This window comes from Furipterus horrens, unplaced genomic scaffold, assembly GCF_987537825.1.
Source record: "Furipterus horrens unplaced genomic scaffold, mFurHor1.1.pri manual_scaffold_5, whole genome shotgun sequence".
Lineage (NCBI taxonomy): Eukaryota > Metazoa > Chordata > Mammalia > Chiroptera > Furipteridae > Furipterus > Furipterus horrens.
Window position 1 is genome coordinate 120,982,192 of NW_028327175.1, and position 21,967 is coordinate 121,004,158.

The 21,967-nt window shown below is 50.8% G+C and overlaps 2 protein-coding genes across 10 annotated transcripts; both read right to left on the bottom strand.

Moving 5' to 3' along the window:
- Positions 1-2,985: 2,985 nt before the first annotated feature.
- On the bottom strand, positions 2,986-8,172 carry LAT (linker for activation of T cells). 4 transcript variants are annotated; one of them, XM_090277440.1, is made up of 13 exons: positions 7,667-8,172; positions 7,269-7,375; positions 7,052-7,079; positions 6,916-6,950; positions 6,582-6,669; positions 6,391-6,455; positions 6,271-6,300; positions 6,125-6,188; positions 5,971-6,053; positions 4,271-4,333; positions 4,027-4,089; positions 3,851-3,937; positions 2,986-3,674 (listed from the first exon to the last, which is right to left on the bottom strand). In XM_090277440.1, exons 2-12 carry the CDS (start codon positions 7,369-7,371, stop codon positions 3,858-3,860), a joined length of 702 nt encoding a protein of 233 aa, XP_090133566.1. In that variant the 5' UTR covers positions 7,372-7,375; positions 7,667-8,172; the 3' UTR covers positions 2,986-3,674; positions 3,851-3,857. The 4 variants fall into 4 exon arrangements, with proteins under 4 accessions (XP_090133566.1, XP_090133567.1, XP_090133565.1 ...); XM_090277441.1 differs by having other exon boundaries at positions 6,391-6,452; positions 7,269-8,172; XM_090277439.1 differs by having other exon boundaries at positions 7,269-8,172.
- Positions 8,173-8,224: 52 nt separating this feature from the next.
- On the bottom strand, positions 8,225-16,842 carry SPNS1 (SPNS lysolipid transporter 1, lysophospholipid). Of its 6 annotated transcripts, none has more exons than XM_090277435.1 (13): positions 16,735-16,842; positions 15,631-15,921; positions 15,470-15,535; positions 13,657-13,793; positions 12,133-12,284; positions 11,966-12,032; positions 10,993-11,138; positions 10,589-10,744; positions 10,086-10,275; positions 9,698-9,763; positions 9,345-9,443; positions 8,844-9,015; positions 8,225-8,567 (listed from the first exon to the last, which is right to left on the bottom strand). In XM_090277435.1, exons 2-13 carry the CDS (start codon positions 15,869-15,871, stop codon positions 8,473-8,475), a joined length of 1,587 nt encoding a protein of 528 aa, XP_090133561.1. In that variant the 5' UTR covers positions 15,872-15,921; positions 16,735-16,842; the 3' UTR covers positions 8,225-8,472. The 6 variants fall into 6 exon arrangements, with proteins under 6 accessions (XP_090133561.1, XP_090133560.1, XP_090133558.1 ...); XM_090277434.1 differs by lacking the exon at positions 16,735-16,842 and adding an exon at positions 16,195-16,618; XM_090277432.1 differs by lacking the exon at positions 16,735-16,842 and adding an exon at positions 16,175-16,618.
- Between the last annotated feature and the right edge of the window lie 5,125 nt (positions 16,843-21,967).

A 21,967-nucleotide genomic window follows, 5' to 3' on the forward strand; every position in this document is an offset into this window, starting at 1 on the left:
AGAAGTGCCTGGAAAAGGGGCAAGTGCTGAGCAAGCAGCATTGTTCTTTCTCAGACCCCTCCCACACACACAGCTCCACAACATGGTAAAACAAGTGACCCATACTGAGGAATACCTAAGGCTCTGCTTCTTACAACGTAACAGGAGCAACAGCTCTACCTAAGACACAGAGACAAACAAACACAGGAGACTGTCAAGATGAGGAGACAGAGAAGTATGGCCCAAAAGAGGAAGCGGATCAAGGTTCCAGTGGGAGAACTAAGTGATGAGGAGATAGCCAACCTAACAGAAGAGGAAATAGCCAACCTAACAGACGCATAATTCAAAACACTGGTGAGAAAAGGTGCTCAAAGGCTTGACAGATATGCTTGAGTATGGCAAATGCATAAGGGAAGAAGTGAAGGCTATGCTAAGTGAAACAAAGGAAAATTCACACAAAACCAATGGTGAAGGGAAGAAAACTGGGGTTCAAATAAATGATTTGGAACATAAGGAAGAAAAAATAAGCCAACCAGTACAGAATGAGGAAACAAGAATTGAAAAAAATGAGGAGAGGATTAGGAACCTCTGGGACAACTTTAAACATGCTAACATCCGAATCATAGGGTAGCCAGAAGCAGAAGAGGAAGAGGAAGAAATTGAAAGCTTATATAAAAAAATAATGAAGGAAAACTTATCAAATTTTGCAAAGGAAATAGACATGAAAGTTCAGGAAGCACAGAGAGTCCCAAACAAGCTAGACCCAAAGAGGACCGCACCAAGACACATCATAATTAAAATGACAAAGGTGAAAGATAAAGAGAGAATCTTAAAAGCAGCAAGAGAAAAGCGGAGAGTTACCTACAAAGGGGTGCCTATAAGATTCTCAGCTGATTTCCCAAAAGAAACTTTGCAGGCAAGAAGGGACTGGCAAGAAGTATTCAATGTGATGAAAAGCAAGGACCCACAATCAAGATTACTCTAGCAAGCAAAATTATCATTTAGAATGGAAGAGCAGATCAAGTGCTTCCCAGACAAGGTGAAGCTAAAGGAGTTCATCATCACCAAGCCATTATTATATGAAATGTCAAAGGGACTTATTTAAGAAAAAGAAGAGCAAAACTATGAACACTAAAATGACAACAAACTCACATCTACAACAACTGAATCTAGAAAATAAAAACAAAATCCAACTAAGCAAACCAGAATAGGAATAGAATCATAGGTAAGGGGATCATTTGGAGGGGGAAGGGAGAGAAATGGGGAAATGGTGCAGGGATTAAGAAGCATAATTGTTTGGTACAAAACAGACAGGGGGAAGTTAAGAATAATACAGGAAAGGGAGAAGCCGAAGAACTTATATGCACGACCCATGGACATGAACTAAGGGGGTTGGGATAGCTGGAGGGAAGGGGGTTACTGGGCAGAGGGGGGCAAAGGGGGAAAAATTGGGACAACTGTAACAACATAATAAAATATACTTAAAAACACACACACACACACACAGAGACACAAAAGAATAAGACATTACACATGTCACTGAGGCCTCCCTGAACTCCTTCCCAACATCCCTTCCCCTCTTGCCCACGGTCACCACCCTCCAGAACGTGGGATTCCTCCACTCCTTTGCTTGTCTCGATACCCTTGCATACACGTGTATCCCTGGACAATATATATCTTTTAAAATAATTTTTAAGCTTTATATAAATAAAATAACTTGTTCTCCTTTTCTTACTTCAGATTCTGTTGGTGTTTATTTGAGGTGATAGGTGCTGATCCTGTTCATTCATTTTCATCTGCTGGTGAGTCCCCTGGTGTGTATCCAACCTCCTGGAGATCAATTGCCTCTATGTTTCCAGTCTATTGTTTCCCATCCTTACAGTGCTGTTCTGAGCCCCTTGCATTCACCGCATTAGCCCATGTGCTACTTTGTCAGGTTTCCACCAGGAATTTGCTAGGTAAAGGGACACACCATTTTCAGCTTCACTGATGTCACTAGACTCTTCTCCAAGGTGGTTGTACCAACATGCCTTGTTGGCAAACCATTTGATCCTCAGCCCAGCGTGAAGGTGCCTCTCTGCCCACATCCACCTCTCCGCACAAAATGACTTCACTCTGCCTGTGGATGTCCAGCCAGCCCAGCCCCCTCCTGAGATCTCCCTCCCTCACTTCTCCGATTGGGCATTACAAGCTTCCCTGTTTGGGGCATCCAACACTTTGTACAATACCAAGAGCAGGACACTGGCAGCAGTGACTCTGAAGGGACAGCCACAGAGCTAATCCGAGATTGGTCACTTTGGCTGTGTGCCTTTGGGCAAATTGCTTCTCCTCTCTGAGACTGTGTCTCCTCACCTGTGAGATGGGGACACCTACAGTGACCAGCAGGGGAGTGAGGATAAGCACAGGAGCATGAAAATGCAGCAGGTGCTCGAGAAACAGAAGCTGTAACTATTATCTTCGGAGCCCACCAAGGATGCCAAGCACTTCATCACCCCAGTCAAGCCAGTGGAAGAACTGGTAACTTATTGGCCAAATAACTGGGAAGTTTGAGGGGAGTTCTTTCTCTCTTCCATGCCTGGATCCGGGGGTTCTGACCCGGAAACTGGCCCTGTCCACCTCTGGGCCCCTTTCTCCACCATGTTGGCTTCATTCTCCAGCTGGGGACTTCTGGACCACATCCCTCCAACTTAACAACTCCCAAGAACTAGAAGAGCTTCTCCTTTCCGAAACTCCCTGCCCAAGTCCCAAGCAGTCCTCATTGACCCAGGTTAGGTCACATGCCCACACTGGAGCTAATTCCAGGGTATCTATCAGACCCTGCTACTTAAAGTGTGGTTCTTGGAACAGCAGCCTCAGAACTACTTGGGAGCTCCTGGGAAATCCAGAAGCTCAGACCCCATGCCGGACCTACTGAATCAGTATCTGCATTTTGGCAAAACCTCCAGGTGAGCCATCTGCATATCAAAGTCTGAAAAGTGCTGTGCTAACATTAACTTTTTCAGTTGCTTAGACAGTTTTTAAGTTGTTTTATTGAGAACCACAAAAGGTTAAAACTAAGAAAGCCCTCCAAAGTCATCACATCCTCCCTCTTCTTTTAAAGATGAAGAAGCTAGGGGCCAGCAGAAACGGGTCTTGCTCTAGAAACCCCCTAGTGCAGCCCCACAGCTTTGTGTCTGCGGATTGTCTCATGGGGGATACGGGAGAGGCATCTGGATCCCAGAAGAGCCAGCCTGGGTCTGACGTGCCTCCCGCACAAGGTGACGTGTCCTGGCCATTACTCACAGTCACTCCTGCAGGACCTGGCCAGGGCCCTCAGGAGCACGAAGGCCCTGTGGAGGATGGGGCACCAAGACACGCACACATATCACGCAGGCCCCCAGGCATAGACCACCCTCACCCTGACTCCAACCCACAGGACCCCCAAAGTCAAGAGCTCTACAGACCACACCAGCCTTTATTCTATTACAGAGCAGGGCTGGGGCTGAGGCAGTTCATTCTCAGGCTGTGTCAGAAGGTGCAGAGTGTTGGGGGCACCTAGACTGGACCCCAAAGTGACAATAAGTTAGGAGGAAAATTCTCAGGCTGTTGTCAGACTGGAGCTGGGGTGGGGTGCCAAGTGGGCCCCCCAGAGCCACTGCAGCTGCCCAGCGCAGCCCTCCCAGGCAAGGCAGGCTCCAGGACAGGCACACCTCGTACTGAAATACAAGAGGGCAGGGAGAGAGGGAGGGGTTTGGAGGTCAGGAGCGGGGCAGCGTATAAGAGGGGTCCCCAGAGTCAGGGAGGATGGGGCTGAGGTGATGGGACAGGGTTTTCAAGGGAGGGTCCGAAGCCCACAGGCCCAGGGCAGGGCTGGGCTGGGCAGGGCTCTCACCAGGCCCTCAGTGAAGCTCCTGCAGATTCTCATAATCGGGGGCAGACTCTTCCTCTTCTTCCTCTGCCTCCTGGGAGTTCAAGATGGCTGTGGGAGGAAGGGAGGTTGGTCTTCAGCTTGGAAACAGTGCCCTCCTCCAGGGAGCTCCCAGTGCCCTCCCCTCCCCCAGCACACACCAGGCTCAGTACCAGCCGTGCGCTGCAGCTCCTGGGACACGTTCACGTACTCCCGGCTCCCATCTGTGGGGACAGGTAAGAAGGAGGGACTGCCACGCTGAAAGGGGGCAGGCCACCCTGAGGGTGAGAAAGCAGGAGGACACCCAGAGGGCGACAGAGCCACAGAAGGAGAGAGGGCATGGCCAGACTGAGAACTGGGGTGGGGGAAGGGGTGGTGGGTCCTGAGAGGGCACCAACCACTCACCCAGAGACGCGTCTGCACTCTCCTCACTTTCAGGAACATTCACATAATCTTCCACCGACTCCACTGTAGAAAACCATCAGAGTCCCCAGCATTGTTATCCAGACCCCCAAGCAGAAGAAACTCCCAACCCCAGCCACCAAAGACTTTCAATAAAGGCAGCCCAAGAAGCCTGCACAGACGCCCAGAGACCGTCCAGAGGGGATGCAGAGAGGGTACTCCAGACCAGTGATGCCGGTGGCCTGAAGGAGGGCAAAAGCCATGGCAATGGGGAGAACAGGGCGATTTGACCAGAACTGATGAGGGGCTGCAATTGTGGGAGAGAAGAGACACAGCAGACAGCAGCAGCGCCCCCACTTGGGGAGCAGAGTCGGAGAGCAGCTCAGAGTGGTCTGGCTGGGTGGCACAAGTGGAGGGGGACACATACTCAGAGCTGGGAGGCGACACTTGGGGCTGGGCCAAGTCAGAGGTGCCATCAGCCCAGCTGGCCCCTCATCTTCAGAACGGCCTGCCTTCATCCCGCACTCTTGTCTTAGTCCCTTCGTAACAGGTATTGTCATTGATAGTATCTTGTTTTTGTGTTGACTTGTTTCTCCATAAGGCCGTGGACAAGACAGGCTTTGGAACCAGACTGCCCATGTTCAAACCAGGCTCTAGCACTAACTAATCACGTCACCTCAGACAAGCTACTCAACCTCTTGGGGCCTCAGTTTTCTCATCTGTAAAATAGGATGAGTATAAAAAAAAAACAGGATGCGTAACTACCCATCTCACGGAGGTGCTGTGAGGACTCAAGCAGTGAATATTAAGTATAAGTATTAAGCAGTAAAAGCTACCAAGTGTCTGTGAAATAAATAAACCCTGCCATTTTACAGTTGGGATAACTGAGGTACAGGTTCAACAACACCTGGGAATTGTGAGGCTTGATAAGCTAATACCCGTAGGGTGTATAGTAGGTCCTCAATACTGTCAGCTCCTTGATCATGACTCTGCCTTGCTGGCTGTTGTATCAGAGGCACCCAGTCAGTATCATGAATAAGCGAATGAAAGAAAAGAAGCCCTTGGGCAGACGGTCTGGAGCTCAGCAGAGAGGCGATGAGGTGGAAATTTGGATGGCAAACGAAGCGAGGGTGCAGAAGTGATGGCCGGGCCTGGCCAGAGAGAGCACAGTGACAGAGCACTAAAGGCTACCAGACAAGGAAAGCGCCCAACAGGCAGGATGTGAGCAAAGCAAAAGGAGGAAAGCAGCTCAAAGGAAACAGAGACAATGCAGGAAGTAGAAGAAAAATTCCAAAAAACAAAAGACAAAAAAAGACAACATTCATTCAATGTCTTTAGAGCTTTACAAGGTGATGTTGCCTCCATGAAACAAGCACAAGAAGCTATGAAAAAGGAACATGTCAGGGATCGGAAAAAAGCTTTCACACAGGAGAAACAAAATGAAAGGAGAGTCAAGGAGCAGAGCCAAAGAAGAATAAAGTCAGGGAAATCTTGCAGAGGAGAAGACAAAGACAGGAAAGAGGAGAGAGGGTGCAAGAACATCAGGAGATCAGAGCAGGACTCCCGCTATCTGAAGGACAGGAGTTCTAGAAAAAGAGAAGAGAGAAAACAGAGGTGCAGCAAACATCAAAAAAACAACAGGAGTGCGAAGAGCAGAGGGGCTGCAGCACAGAGGGGCGGGGGTGGTCAGAAAGGTGACTCACTGCTGCAGAGCCTGGGGTTGCTGGGCACAGGAGCTGCCTGCACAGCATTGCAGGTGGCTGAGACAGGGTCAGGAAGCACCTCCCTGAGGGGAAATCAAGGGATGGGTTAGCAGGGACCCCGACCTCAGCTCCCTCCCCCCACCTGGACACTCACAAGTAGCCCTCGTTGTGATCGTCCTCCTCATCCTCGTCTTCATCCTCGTCCTCCGAGACCGGCCCTGTGGTAATGACACAGGGGTCAGCATAGCTCAGGTCAGGCCCCAGCCTCCCCCAGCCAGGGCACCAGGGTCCTAGACGCACCCTCGTTCTCATAGCTTGCCTCACTGTTGGCTACAGAGAGAGAGCGAGAGGGAGACTGAGTCAGGCGAGTTGGGCCTATCCCCGGCCAGCCCCCGCCCCCTGGGCCCCACTGCAGCCTACCACCGTCTGAGTCCCGCTGGAGAGATGGCTTTTGGTGGGAGCCCCCTGGGGGCTGTGGGGATCTGCTGGGAGTCAAAAGTCAGAGGTCATGCCTGGGATGGGGCTCTGGGGCAAGAGGGGCTGCAACAAGAAAACAAACTCCCAATTCAAGGAGGTGGGCGGGGGGGCTTAGAGGGGAAGGGGTCACTTACTGGATGGAGAGCAGGTCTGGCTGGCTCAAGGACGGATAGGAGATATCAGGCAGGTAGGGAGTAGCTGGTGGCCAGGGGGCTATCGTGGCTGAGGGCACAGGACCAAGGTGTAGACATCATGCCCCTACTCTCGTCAAGGCCTCAAAGGCAGACTAACCCTTTAAACCCCTGTGCCCTGGACAGGCCTGAAGGCACCAATAACTTTCTCCATTCTAGCTCAGGTCAAGGCCATGTGGGCAGCCACAGTGGGGAACCTGAACAAAGGCACACACTTGCTCCCATGCCCGGGAACCCACTCCCTGCCCCAGAGGCAGAGGACCTGCCATGTACTCACGAGGCCGTTTGATCACGATGCTACTCGAGGTCAAACTGGCAGGAGAGACACAGCTTGGTGAGGGACCAGGAGAGGCCCCAGAGCCAGCCCCCCGAGGGTGTTAATGGTACGGCACCAGCCACGAGGTCAGACTCACCTATCAGGGCCACCACTTTCAGGTGAGTCTGCAGAAGAGAAGGCCATTGAGGCAGGAAAAGGCAATGACGAGGGGAGAGGGTAAGGGAGTCAGGGGCTCTCAGCGGCTCCGCAGACAGGACGGTCAGGGCCAGCTGGATGAAGTGAGGGACTGGGGGGTGGGCTGGGGATCCCCACCCGTGTGTCTGTGCACGCGATGCCCCCCAGCTCCCACTCACCTGGCAGCTCCCGGCAGCGCACACAGAGAGCCATCAGCAAGACGGCCAAGAGTGGCAACAGCAGGAGGCCCAGCAGCAGGGGGAGCAGGATGGCCGCCTCCATCTATCTGCGGAACAGAGCTCAGACCAGGCCTGACTGCTTGCCCTACACCCTCTGGGACAGGCTGCGCCAAAGCCAGGGCTGGGCCAGCAGGGTGAATGGGCCCAGCGGACCCAGGCTAGGAGTCTGGCGGGGGTAGCCGCGCCCTCCTTGAGGGCTCCCCGGATCCCTTCCCCTTGGGCTGAGGGGGGTCAGCGCTGCCTCTGAAAGACCCTTTATCCCAGGGCGGTCAGGCCAGGGCCTGGGCCGGAGTCTGGGGCACCAGCCACCCCTGCATGGACCCTGCACCCCGGCCTACCTGCCCCTGGCTGGGCGCCCGCCTCTCCTCAACGCCTGCCTGCCCGCCTGCGGCAGGAAGCTGTGGTGAGCCCCGGGTGAGGGCAGGAAATCATCAGGCTCCTCAGCCGGCTGCATCCACCCCCTTCCCACCCCCACCCAGACAGTGGGGAGGGGAGGAGGAAGCCTGAGGAGTCACCCTCAGGTCCTCAAGAAGGGTCTGCTGGTCTCCAGGACAAGGGGCAACTCACAGCGGTGTGAGAAGGACTGGACAGGTGCAGGCCAGCCAGCAGACACTGCCTCCATAGCCTTGGCTCAAGGAGGGGGCAAGCAGGGAGGCTGTCTCCGGGAATTCAGAGGGGCTCTGGGCCCACCCCCACCTCACCCTAGTTGGCCAAGAGGGGCAGGCTCTAGGGAAAACAGGGGCGTGACTCACAGTCACACAAAGCCAGCTCAGTCCACCCTTGGTCACCCAGCTCAGAAGCCCACAGGAGTGACCCAGTAGCCGCCAGGAGGGGGGGCATCCCCTACAGTCCAGAGGCTGGTGGTCACTGGCACCCACAGAGACTCAAGCAAGCAGTTAGGGTCTGACTACAAATTTTATTCAGTACAAATAGCACCACGACCCTGGGGCCGCTCCAGTGAACGAGGACGGTCCCCTCGCAGACCGCGGCTGCCCACCCTTGGCTGCCCGTGTAGTGTGTGGGAGCTGGAACACGGCCCGACACCCCTCCTAGATGCTGGGCCAGGCCGAGTGTTTGGGCCCCGGTGCCTGCTGGGGCCAACCTAAGACCGGCTGTGGTCAGTATGCAGGTGAGTGGCGGCCCTTCAGACGAGCACACTGGACACAGGGACCCGGGTGGAGCGGCCCCGCCGAGGCACCACAATACGGTCATCTTCAGGCTCTGCCTCATGCAACAGACCTGGAGGGGGAAGGTCAGGGCCAGGGCTGGAAGTGCAGACAGACACAAAGCCTGGGAGGGGACAGACAGGCAGTGGGAACTGGATGGAGCCCCGGAGCTGTGGACATAGTGGAACATCAGCCTGTAGGCCAGGCAGAACCGAGGCTGGTTGAAGGGAGAGCTGTGCCCTGGGAGGCCAGGTTACACAGGACTACACAGGCGGGTGAATGGACGAGCAGGTGGCACCTAACAGTTGGGCAAGGGGCTGTGCATAGACAGAAGGAAGGTCTAACTGACCCTGCACATGCAGCTGGGCCCGCCGACGGTCACCCTCGATGACGATGGCAGTGCCCAAGAAGGCTGCACCGCCCAGTGCCCCGACAAAGGCACAGAGCATGAGCGAGAACTGCAAGGCCCGGAACTCAGACAAGAAGGAAGGAGGCCAGCTCCGGCGGAGGCGGTCAGAGATCTGTGGGGAAATGAGGAAAGGAAAGCCAGCAGGAGTCTTAAAGAGGGCACTGGAGAGAGGGACCCCAAACTCCAGAAGAACAAAGAATGGAGCCAGTGAAGGGTGTCTGGACTTCCAGGGAGAGGTCCATGGCCTCATGTGGAAACTTGCAAAGACAAAATCCTTCCCATTAGCTAAGGATCCAAGGTAAGAGGTGCCTGGCACAGAAGCCTAACCGGGGCCAGACCCTAACTGGGGCCAATTCAGCCCAGCTCAGGCCACTGGCCTCTGGCCAGTGTTAAGAACCCAGGGTACCCCGACCCCCACCCCAGCAAGAGGGCAGTGATCACCAGGCCAATGAGGTAGGGGCTCCCAGCATCACCAAGCAGGTGGGACAGCACGATCTGGAAGGCCTCAGCAGTGGAACGTCTTGTAGGGATCACCACATACTGGCGGGGAGGGGCAGAAGACAGAGGGCACAGATGGGGGAAGGCTCCGCCTAGGCTGAGGTCATAGGTGAAGCCCAGCTCTGTGGGCTGACTAGGGTGAAGAACAGGGCAGGCTTGGACTATAGGCCCACCTGGGGCTGGACTCTGAAGTCACTCTGGGGCTGGGTTTTGAAGAAGGGATAAAGGCTACAATTAAACTCACTCCCTGCTCCCATCAGCCTCTGGACCAACCCTGGAATGGCCCACCTACTCACCAGCAGAATATCAGCCACAATGGCCCAGTTCATGGACAAGAGTGTCTCTCCAATAAAGATGAAAATCTAGAGGCAAGAGGTGCGGGGGGGGGGCGGGCAGGGTTGATCTCAGCACAAGAACAAACACATGCAGGCCCATCTATTAACTCATTTAGTCCTAACAACACCCCTATGAGACAGGAGCTATTATTATTCCCTTTTTGCAGATGGTGAAACAACACAGCCAATGCCACACAGTTGGAAGGGCAACACCTGACATTCAAAACCAGGCATTCCCACTCCAGAGTTGGCCCTGACCCACTATGCTGGCTGACCTGTCCTGCCCCAGTGGACCACTCCTCCACCCTGGACCCCAAACAGCCCCTCTTGATACCTGCTGGCTACTCACATAAGTGGCCACAATGCTGCCACGGGCACAAGCAACAGACAGGAAGAGGAAGGGCGCAGAGCCCAGGAGACCAGCGGCACAGACCAGTGGGTCAGCCCGGGGGTTGGAGCGGCGGAGGCGGCGGCTGATCTCCACGCCCAGGCCCACACCCAGGACCCCGGTCAGGCAGGTGATGAGCCCAAAAATGAGGCTGAGGAGCAGGGAGAGGGGCATGGGGGCTAGTCTGTCCACCTACAAAGCCCCCTAGCCTCACCCCTATGGCCTGGAGAGGAAGATGATCCATCCCAGCCACCCTCACAACCCAGGTCTACTCAGGTACTACACACAAGGTTCAGGAAGTTCCCGTCACCTACTTCCCAGGCCAGGAAACTAAAACTCTGGGAGAGCAAAATAGCTTGAAGAGTTGGGATTCAAGTTCTCTCCTTGTCTGAGTCTGAATCATACTCTTTCCACTCCATCCCCTGCCACCTGCAGGCCATCCATCCCAGCCCCTCTCTGGGTACCTGTCAGAAGAAGAGCAAGAGTCTCCAGGAAGACAGGGTGGGGTCTCCCCCAAAACCACACGGGAACGCAGCAAGAACGCAGGAGCCCAAAGAGCCAGGGAGCCCGTGACAAAGGCCACAGCAGTGAAGCCAAGGGAAGACAGGATGAAACTAGGGCTGCAAAAGCCGTTGGAAAGGAGGAAGTCAGACTCCACTGAGGTCCTGGGGTAGGGACTCTATTCTCCCTTCCTGGCCTATTTTTAATAAGGGCAGGGCACGCAGGTCTGGGCCTGTAATTCATGCAACTGCCACAGGAGGCAGTAGTGACAGGAAAGAAAACAAAGACCACCCCCACATCAATTTCAACCCAGTTGCTTGGCCTTCCTGGGCATCTAGATGTTGGGTTAGGATTGAATTAAACTCACTTTCTTGCCAGAGCCCTCAGATCCACCCACCACGAGGTGGGGCTCAGGGGCGGTGAGTCTGAGTGGCGCTCCACAGCTCCCCTTGGCGGCTCCCTTACTACCAGGAACAGCAGCAGTACAGCCACCACTCCTAGACCTGGTGTCACCTGGGGAAAGAGTTGGCTTCAGGACAGGCCCAGGCAGACACACTCAACCCCTGGGCCTGGGAGAAAGGAAAGGTGTGTAAAGGCAAGTCGGGCACCAAGACCTCAATTACCAGGGTAAGTGCTTGCTCAAGGAAGCTGAACCTGCAACTGGAGGGAGACGCAATTGCTACTAGGGTCCACGCCCATTTCTGCAAGCCTAACTGCTCCCTCTTTGGTAACAGCACCCTAATTTGCTTTTGGGAAACCACTCCCCTCACTTCTCTCAATCCATGTGGTTCAAATAGGGCAGAGCTTGTATCCCAGACTTAGCCAACAAGAGTACTATTAACTTCCCCAGCCTCGGTGACTGATTCAACGGCAGGCATGTGGCCCACGTTCATCTAATCAGATTCTACCCAGGACTATTGCTCAAGGATCCTGGGTGTCAAAGTTCCTAAATGGGGAGATAAACACGTGGAGGTTTCACCTGCTTGAGGATAAAGGTAGCACAGAGGAAAGGAGAGCTAAGAGAAGGGCCATCAAAGCCCTGTGACGGTGAGAGTCCTGGATGCGATTTTGGCTGAAGCGTACCCTGGGGCTTTCTGTTACGAAAGCCAATCCAGTCCCATTTGGGGGCTCGCCCTTTTACAACCAAGAGCTCTGTCTAGCACACGGCTTTGTGGTGAGGGCAGCCAGGCTTTCTGCAGGCTGGGCAGAGTAAGCACTGCCTTAAAATGGGGTGCCGGAAGGTTAAAAAAATAAAAATAAATAAATAAATAAAAACGGCTGGGAGTGGGGGAATCAGTGGCAATGTTGCTGACCTTCCCCCAGGCTGTGACCAGACTCACCCTCAGAGCCCAGTGCCAGTCCCCAGCCACATCCTTCACTTTGGAGCCTGCAATGTAACCCAAACCACTGGAGGAAAGGGGCAGGAGAGCAGAAGGGACAGCTGGTCAGTCCTGCCCAATGCCAGGCCCTTCTGCCTCCCCACCAGGCAAACCCAAGGCCCACTCACCTGCCCACTGGGATGGCAAAGTAGAACACGCTGAGCATCTGACTCCGCTGGTCTGCCACGAAGAGGTCAGCGATGAGGGTGGGTGCGATGGTGGAGTAACTGGCCTCCCCGACCCCCACCAGGCCCCGAGTCAGGAGGAGCAGCCAGAATCGCTGGGGAACGAGATGGGGTGGGTGGGGGGGTGGCATCCCACCCTACAGCCAGCCTCCCAGCCTACTTCACCAGCCAGTTCTGGAGAGGAGGCAGGGATGGCGGGAAAGGCCAGGGTTTTAGAATCAGATAGGCCTGAGCTTAAATGCTGGCTCCCCTACTTATTGGCTGTGGCTTTGAGAAAGCAACTTAACCTCAGAGCCTCAGTTTCCTAATCTGAAAAAGGGAGATAACAACTTGTTCACATAACTGTTGTGCCCACTAAGTGCAAAATAAATCTTAATTTCTATCTTGCCCACCCCATCCAATAGTGGATAATGATCTTAGGTGGGGTTTCAGTTTGCCTACCAAAGACCCCCAAAGCCAGGGACAGGGTACTATCACCCAAGAAGAGTGTGTAGTGCTTCAGGCTGAGGACAGAGTTCTGGGGCAGAAAGGAGGACAGACAGGGGATTTTAAAGGAGCAAAGGAGCAACAACCAGGGAGGCAGGAGGAAAACCAGAAGAATGGCATCACACAAGTTAGAAGAGGGTTTCCAGAAGGAAGAAGTGGGTCAATAGAGCCAGAGGCTCCTGGGAGATCTAGTGAGAGGAGGACCAGGAAGCAGGAGCCACATGTAGCAACCGAGAGGTCACTATTGGCTTTGGCAATGGAGTGGTGTGGGCAGCTCAGCGGGCAGTGCTCAAGGGGCAAGTGGGAGAGAAAATGCAGGCGAAGTGAGACCTCTTCCTGGTTGTTCCTTCACCCAGACTGGAGCTTGGTCAAGGAGGCCTTTCAGGAAGTCTGACTAGGAAGGGGAAGAGGGACAGAGGGCAGTCTGGGTAAGGGAGAGAAGGAAAGAAACAGTAGAGAAAGAAATGGGACTGTTTAGGTGTTGAGTGGAAGGTGTCAATGGTCAGGGGGAGCAGGGATGATGGAGAGAAGGTTCTGAAAGAAAAGAGAAGCCCTGACCGCTGCGGCTCAGTTGGCTGGGTGTTGTCCTGCAAAGCGAAAGGTCACTGGTTTGATTCCCAGTCAGGGCACATGCGTGGGTTGCAGGTTTGGTCCCCTGTCCAGGGAAGCAACTGATAAGATGTTTCTCCCTCACATTGATGTTTCTCTCCTTCTCTCTCCCTCCCTTCCCCACTCTCTAAAAATAAATAAATATTTAAAAAAAAAAAAAAGAAAAGAAAGGGGAAAGCACAATGTGGGCAGATTAATTTAGGCAAGGCAGGTGGGGGGGCGGGGGGCAGGTATTGGGGCAGGGGTTAATGGCATGGACCAAAGAAACTGCAGAAGTTCCCCAGGCCCAGTCTGCAATGATTACATAGAACAGAAGCAAAGACTGATGGGGGAGCAGAGGGGCTGGAAGCAGGAGCCATCGTGGGGCCTCACCTCTTTGGGGATGAAGGACGACCCCAGTGTCACCAGGGACCAGAAGGCAATGCCCCCACACATGAGATACTTCCGATTGTACCTATCACCCAGGTAGCCAAACACAGGTGCCAACACCATGTAACTGGAGATGAACACTGAGGGGAAGCAGAGAGTCACAGCCCAGCCCCAGTACCCTTATCCTACCCGCCACCCAGCTCAGGGAGGGCAAGGGAGGCAGGAATAACTCCCAACCCTGAAACCATCAGAGCTTCCTGCCAGGGGGAGTCCAACCCCATTTTAGATGTCTTTCAAACCTTCCATTGTAGAATGGATGGCCCAGCTGACTCATCACTTCCTCCCATCCAGCCTAGAACAAAATCCAAACTCCATATCATGGCCCACATTGTACTGTCTGATGTTAACCCCTCCCTACCTCTTCAACCTCAAGTGCTTCTTTTCTTTCTCTGCACCCCACTAGCCCAGTGGCCACGTTCTACACCATATTAGGGCTTTTTTCAACTGCTTTCCTCTCTGTCTGGAACATTCTCTTTTCTCCCCCGAGCTTCACAGAGCTTAGCGAGTTCAGGTTCCAGCAGAGGTACTTCAGGCACCACACAACCAGTCTCTACCACATTTACTGTTTTCTTTTACATAACACTAATTCCTATGAAACATTCTCTCATTACCAGTTTAGGTTTTTATGGACTGTTGCCCCTCAGGCACAGCAGAATATCAGCTCCATGAACACAGTGACCACCTGTATTGGCCATGACTATGTTGCCATTATTCCTCAATGGCCCAGCATGAAACAGGGGCCCAGACAACATGTGTTGGGTGAAAAAGGGAATGGGGCTGCTGAGAAAGGTTTGCTTCTTCTTTAATTCAACAACTCTTTAGAGTTTTGCACTCCGTGACCACTGAATCCATTTTCATTTCTCTAGACTTTGCCTTAAATACCTCCAGTTCCGTATTGGTCTGGACTGGAGCAAAGAACATTGCAAGGTCCAGATTCAAATTCCTCTTCTGCCTCTAATTTGGTGTGTGACTCTGGACAAGTCTTAAGTCTTCTCCAAGTCTCAAATTTCTTTATATCCCTGACCAGGTAGCCCAGCTGGTTAGAGCATTGGCCCAATATGCCAAGGTTGCGGGTTTGATCCCCAGTCAGGACGCATACAAGAATCAACCAATGAATGCATAAATAAGTGGAACAACAAATTGATGTTTCTCTCTTTAAAATCAATAAATAAAAAAATAAATTTAAAAACTGTAGCTAATCCTAACTACTTCCTCTATAAATGAATAGTAAAACCTATTCCTTGGCTGATGGGAGGATTGGAAGACAACGGGCTTTTATAAAAGGTCTTGGACAAGTTATGTACATGTTATCACCACTTTCCCCAGAGCTGGGCGCATAGTAGGTGATCCGAAACACTGAAGATGAATGGAAGGAAGTAAAAGAGGATTTGGCAGTTTTCCCCTCTCACAAATCCCAAAGATCTGAACAAGTAAAACTCACTTCTCCCCATTCCAGATACTCTCTTCTGCCATTATTTATTGGGTGCCTACCACGTTCACTTCACAGGCAGTATATCACCTAATCCTCACATCAGCCCTCTGACTGTCTTAACTATTACACTAAACCTATTCTCTCTTTAAATGAGGCGTGCTAACGAGCCAGAATAATTTCAGAGGAGAATCAGGGCCATCTCTTCCCCTAGCTCTGGCCACTATTCCTTCATCAGTGAGGCCCCAGGCATGCCAGCATGTGGTCCCTACTAGGGTAAGAAAAGGGAAAATCGCTGCTGGGTAACCAGGACAGGCCTTCACTCACCGGTCTGAATGAGGCCGGAGCTACTGTCTCCGATATCGAAGAACTGCTCAATATCCGGAAGGACGCCTGGGAAGAAAACTCAGGATGGGATCCGGGAGGCAGCCTCACCTTCGGGACCCCACTCCCCTCCCCTCGTCTAACTTCCTCCCAGAAGCCACTACCAGCCACGGTGAAGCGGTCCATGTAGTTGAGGAGGTTGATGTAGCACAGCACGGCCACTATGAGAGCCGAATGGCCCGCAGACAGGCCCGTGATGCGCTGCAGCTCCTCCCGGTCCGGGCCCTCCGGACCTTCGGCCTTCGGGTTCCCCATGGGCCCCGGTAATGCCGGGGTGCCTGGCATCGGCCTGTCGTTTGTGTCATCCGCCTGGCTGAGGAAGGGCTCTGTTTCGGACCCGGACATGGTCCCGGGGGGCGCGCCCGCCCGCGCTCCGGTCCCACCGACGATCCTACCTGCGAGGAGAGGAGGCTGGAGAAAGGAGAATGGAGGGAACCCAGGCGAGGGAGGTGCGCACAGAGACGGACAGGAGCTTGTCGCGAAGCACAGAGAGAGCTCGGCTGGGTTTGAACCCGGGCCCTGTCTTGCCTGCCCGTCCCGCCAGGCACCGCGCGGAGGGGACGAGCGGAATTCGGGTGATGTCGGGGACAGGAGAGGGTTGAGGGGGGCCAGATCCTCCCCACCCCCCAGGTGGAGGCCACCCCTCACCCCGGGTAGGAGCCCATTACACTCGCTGTAGCTCAGCCCGGAAGCTACACCACGGCCGCCGCCATGATGGCTAAAAGCCGGTCATGTGACGACGGAGCAGCGGCGGCGTGTAAGCCCTGGACACATGACCGGCCACCAGACTACGGTAGCCACCGCCGAGGGCCGTGCATGCTCCTTCCGCTTCGCCGCATGCCTCCTGCACCAAGTGACTGCCGCCCAGTCGCCAGGGTAACCACGGAACGGTCACCGACTCCGCGTGCCCCGCACCTCCAGCAACACCAAGCCCCTCAGCCCCTGCACCGCTTAGACAACCGGCGGCAGCGTCCCAGCCGAGACCGCCACCCAAAAGGCCGTCTTGGGGAATTGCTGAAGTTGCCCAGCCCTCTGAATCTCGGCTTCCTTATCTGCAGATTCCTCTTGGCTGACTTCGTCCCAAACGAGATAATGAAATGTTAAAAGGTTCTGGAGATAGTAAATATATCTAGAAATGCTAATGAACAGTTCTCGCTCTACGTGAATATTCTGTCTTCCTCATTGTCTGATCTGGGCTCCATACATACCCACTAAGTGATGAATAAACCAATGCTGAGCAGCGACCTCCAGCCCTGGCCTCTCGTTCGGCCCCCCTGCCTGTCCTTCGCATTCCCTCAACCCAGCTGCATGTAAACCCTTGAGGTTTCCCTGACTAAATAACTGCAGACGCAGCGGTTTTTCCTCCTCTCCGCTGGGAACCGAGCTCTTGCGCCCTCTGGTGGTCTCCTTTGGGACAGGCAGGGGCTTGAAGCCTAAGGGCAAAGAAAGACTGTACAGAGCCCTTGCACCGAGGGATAGCCTGAACTGGTTCCTTATATCACCCTGCCCCAATCTCCAAGATACAGCCAATAAACATACATTCTAAATAAAATTAGTATAGTTCCGTGTAAATGCTGCTTCAAGACCCCTCTTCAAACTGAAATTCCAGCGTTTCATGGGGAAGGCATGAGGCCCCCGAAGTGGATTATCAGAAACTATTTTGAGTCATGGATACCCTTCACTGGCATTGTTCCAGGAGATACTTCATGTTTTAGAACCTTAACCCAAGTCTCCCTTGAGGGTTTAAAGGAAAGATATGGAGCGAAACTTCAGATTCACTGAATTTTCTCAACAAAATATTATTGAGAATCTACTATGTGACCGGCATTGTGTCAGGCTAAAGCAGATTTAGTCCCTACTCTCATGGATCTTTTCTGGAGGAAACAGATAACCATACACATGTAAAATTGCACCTGTGAAATGCAAAGGCAAGCCACAGATTGAAAGAAAATATTTACAAGGCATGTATCTGACAAAGGGCTTACATCCATTCGGATACACAAAGAACTCTCAAAATTCCATAAGACAAAAACACAATTTTTAAATGGGCAAAAGATTTAATCAGACATTTCACAAAAGATATATGAATAGCCAACAAGTATATGACACCATTGGTCATGAAAAATGCAAATTAAAAATACAATAAGATACCACTATAGTAAAATAGCTTAAAAAAACTAATAATATCAAGTATTGGAAATCATATGGAGCAACTAGAAGTCTCATACAGTGTTTGTGGGAATGCAAATAGTACAGCTACTTTGAAAACAGCTTGTCAGTTTCTTTAAAAATTAAACATTCACTTCCCATATGACCAAGCAACTCTACTCCGAGATAGCTATCAACAAGAAATGAAAACATGTCCAAGTAAAATCCTGTATGTGAATGTTCAAAGAAGCACTATTTATAATAGCCACAAAATGGGAAAAAACCCACATGTCTATCAACAGATGAATAATATATCCATATGATGGAATACTACCCAGTGAGACATACAATATGGATAAGTCTTAAAAACATGCTAAGTGAAAGAACCCAGACACAAAAGACTGCATATTGTATTATTCTGTTTATATAAAAATCTAATGGAAAATCTAGAAAAGGCAAAACTGAAGTGACAGAAAGCAGATTAGTTGTTGCTTGGAGTCAGGGGGATGAGGAGGTAAAGAGAGGCACCAGGAAACTTTTGCAGAACTGTGTACATCTACTAAAACTCTTGAAATATAGACTTAAAATGAGTGAATGTTTAAGCATGTAACATAAACTCCAATAAGTTGTAAAATAGGAAAAGAAAAAGAAAAAAAGAAACCTGTAACCTAAATACAATACCAGTGGACATCAATGAAAATAAAATTTTCCGGTTATAAAGGCAAATATTTTGATGCTAATTGGTTTTGCCAAATGGGGAAAATATTCAGCTCTTCTCTGAATACAGGTGCTTTTTTATTTCTTTTTAAGCTTTTTTTATCCTCACCTGAGGACACTTTTTTCATTGCTTTTAGAGAGAAGGAAAGGGAGAGAGGTAGATAGAGAGAGATGGAAACATTGATGTGAGAAAGAAACATCAATCTGTTGCCTTCTCATACGCACCCCAACCAGGGATCGGACCCACAACCTGGGTATGTGCCCTGACCAGGAATTGAACCCATGACCTTTCAGTCTACAGGACAATGCTCCAACCAACTGAAGCCACACCGGACAGGGCCAGGTTCTTTTTAAAATTTGATGGATCTCTTGATTAAAATTCCATTAAGGTTGGATAAATAAATATGTCTGTACAGGTCTATTGGTTTAAACTGGAGCCCAACTTTTGCTCCATTTGCTTTGGAAATTGTGGTTTTTGAAATATAAGCATATGTCAACATCTTGAAAAGAAGTTCATTTATGAAAAGTGCCACAAAGAAGAAGTCCGGCATATGGGTGTTACAAGGACCTGATAACAGGGACATTTGACCTGGTCAAGGAGGCTGAGAGCCTCTCAGGAAGTGGACCTTGAGCTCAGAAGTGGAGGAGGGGCAATTAGTGACTTCCCAGGGAAAGAAGAGAGAGCAGTCCAGGCAGTGGAAAGCATGTGCAAAGGTCCTGCCACAGACGGAAGCATAATGAACACAAGGATCTGAAAGAAGGGCAGTGTGAAGAGCAGTGAGAGATAGAGAGGCCTGCCGGGAGCGATCAGAGGTCAGGCTGGATGGGGCCTAGGCCATGTGAAGGATCTTATTTATTTAAAAATCAGATTTGGCCTTGGCTGGTGTGGCTCAGAGGATTAAGTGCCAGCCTGCAAACCAAAGGGTTGCCAGTTCAATTCCAGTCAGAGCACATTCCTGGGTTGCTGGCCAGATCCCCGGTTGGGGGCGCACGAGAGACAACCACACATGGATGTCTCTCTCTTTTTCTCCCTCCCTTCCACTCTCTAAAAATAAATAAATAGTCTCTCAACAAAATAAAAATCACATTTGCATTTGAGGTCTCTGGCTGCAGTGTAGATGGAGTGGAGGGGGCCAGAGGGACAGCAGCGTAACCCATCAGGTGGCTGTGGCACTAGTTGAGGCTGCAGGCAGTGGTGGCTTGCAGCAGGATGGGATGGAGGGACAGAAGTAAACTGCTTTGAGAGCCATCAGGGCTGTTAAGTTGATTTGGTGATGGAGTGGATATGCGGTAAAAGAAGTGTCAGGAGTGAAACATAGGGTCCTGGCTTATGCAGTGAGGTGGGTGGTTGTGAGATTCTTTGAGACAAGAGCATATTTATTCACTCACCCAACATTTGTTAGGTAACTCCTGTGCCAGATGCTGAGCATGGATCTTGGAGAAAATCAAGATATAGTACAGCCATGCATTTCTTAATGAGGGGGTACAGTCTGAGACACGGGTCACTAGGTGACTTCACCGTGCAAACATCACAGGATGAATGCCCTTACACAGACACAGGTGACATAGCCTTTGACACACTCAGGCTGTGGTGAGGCCTAGCACCTCTGGGCTACAAACCCGTACAGCAAGTTACTATACTGAATACTGTAGGTGATTATAGCACAAAGGTAAGTGTTTGTGTATCTAGACATAGAAAAGGTACAGTAAAAATACAGTATAAAAAATAAAAAATGGTACATTTACATAGGGCATTTATCATGAATGAAGCCTATAAGATTGGGTGAGTGAATGTAAACTCCTAGGCCATTACTGTATACGACTGTTGTCTTTTTTTAAATCAATTTTAGAGGAAAGGGGAGAGAGAAACATTGACTTGTTGTTGCACTTATTTATGCATTCATTGGTTGACTCTTTTTTGTGTGTGTGTGAAGATTTTATTTATTTATTTTTAGAGAGAAGGGAAGGGAGGGAGACACAGAGGGAGAGAAACATCAATGTGTGGTTTCTTCTTGTGAGCTCCCAACTAGGGACCTGGCTCACAACCCAGACATGTGCCCTGACTGGGACTTGAGCTGGCAACCCTTCAGTTCACAGGCTGGTGCTCAGTCCACTGAGCCACACCAGCCAGGGCTGGAGTCTTCCTTAAAATTTATTTTAGAGGGGAGGAGGCAGAGAGAGAGAGAAACATCGATTTGTTGTTCCACTTATTTATACATTCATTTTTTAATTTTTTTTTAATTTTACTTATTTACTTTTAGAGAGAAGGGAAGGGAGGAAGAGAGGGAGAGAAACAGCAATGTTTGAGAAGATACATAGATCGGTTGCCTCTCACATGTCCCCAGCTGGGGACCTGGCCCACAACCCAGGCATGTGCCCTGAACCGGGAATTGAACCAGCAACCTTTCTATTCACAGGCCGGCACTCGATCCACTGAGCCACACTAGCCAGGACTCATTAGTTGATTCTTGTATGAGTACTGACTAAGAATCAAACCTGCAACCTTGGGATACCAGGACTACATTCTAATACTGTATTCTTTATTAACACTGTAAACTTAGGCTACACCAAACTTAGTTTAAATTTTTTTCAATAACATATTAATCTTAGCTTACGGTAACTTTTTTACTTTACATTTTAATTTTTGACTTTTCTGTAATAACTTAGCTTAAAACACATTGTACTGCTATACAAAAATATTGTTTATGTCCTTATTCTATAAGCTTTTTTTCTATGTTTTTTGAACTTTTTTGTTAAAAACAAAAACAAACACACATTAGCCTAAGCATACACAGGGTCAGGATCATCAATACTGCTGTCTTCCCTCTCCACATTTTATCCCTCGGGAAGGTGTTCAGGAGTAATAACAGGATGGAGGTGTCATCTCTTATGATAGCAATATCTTCTTCCACAATACCCCCTGAAGGATCTGCTTAAGGCTCTTCTTGGGGAGGTGTCAGTTTTCAGAAAGCACTGACTGCTTTTATAGCTGCTAGGACCATATCACTAGATGATAGGAATTTTTCGGCTCCTTTATAATCTTATGGGACCACCGTTGTATGAGGTCTGTCTGGAAATAGTCTAGCCATTGTTAATATAATGCCATGTAACCTGGCAGCCAAGGAGAGGATTGGAATGCACATGCATGAACAATGACTTCACTTTACTAGTCAGTGGAGGCGGTAGATGTCATTGAGTGAGCACGTGTACTGTGTGGCCATCACATTCAAAATGACTGAGCAAGTGGAGCAATGAATCTGCATCAAATTTATGTTAAGCTTGAACATTCATCCACAGGAACTATTTGGATGATTCAGAAGGCTTTAGGGGGTGATGTAATGAGTATAGCACAAATAAAACTGTGGCACAAATGCTTCAAAGATGGTCAAGAATTTGTTGAAAGTGACCCACATTCTGTAAGGCCTGCAACAAGCAGAACACCTGAGAATGTTGAACGTGTACGGGCTGCAATTAGCAAAGATCAGCAATTGACAGTGTGAGAACTAGGAGCTGACCTGGGGATTCCAAAAACTATTGTGTCAGAGATTTTGACACAGGATCTTGGCATGGAACATG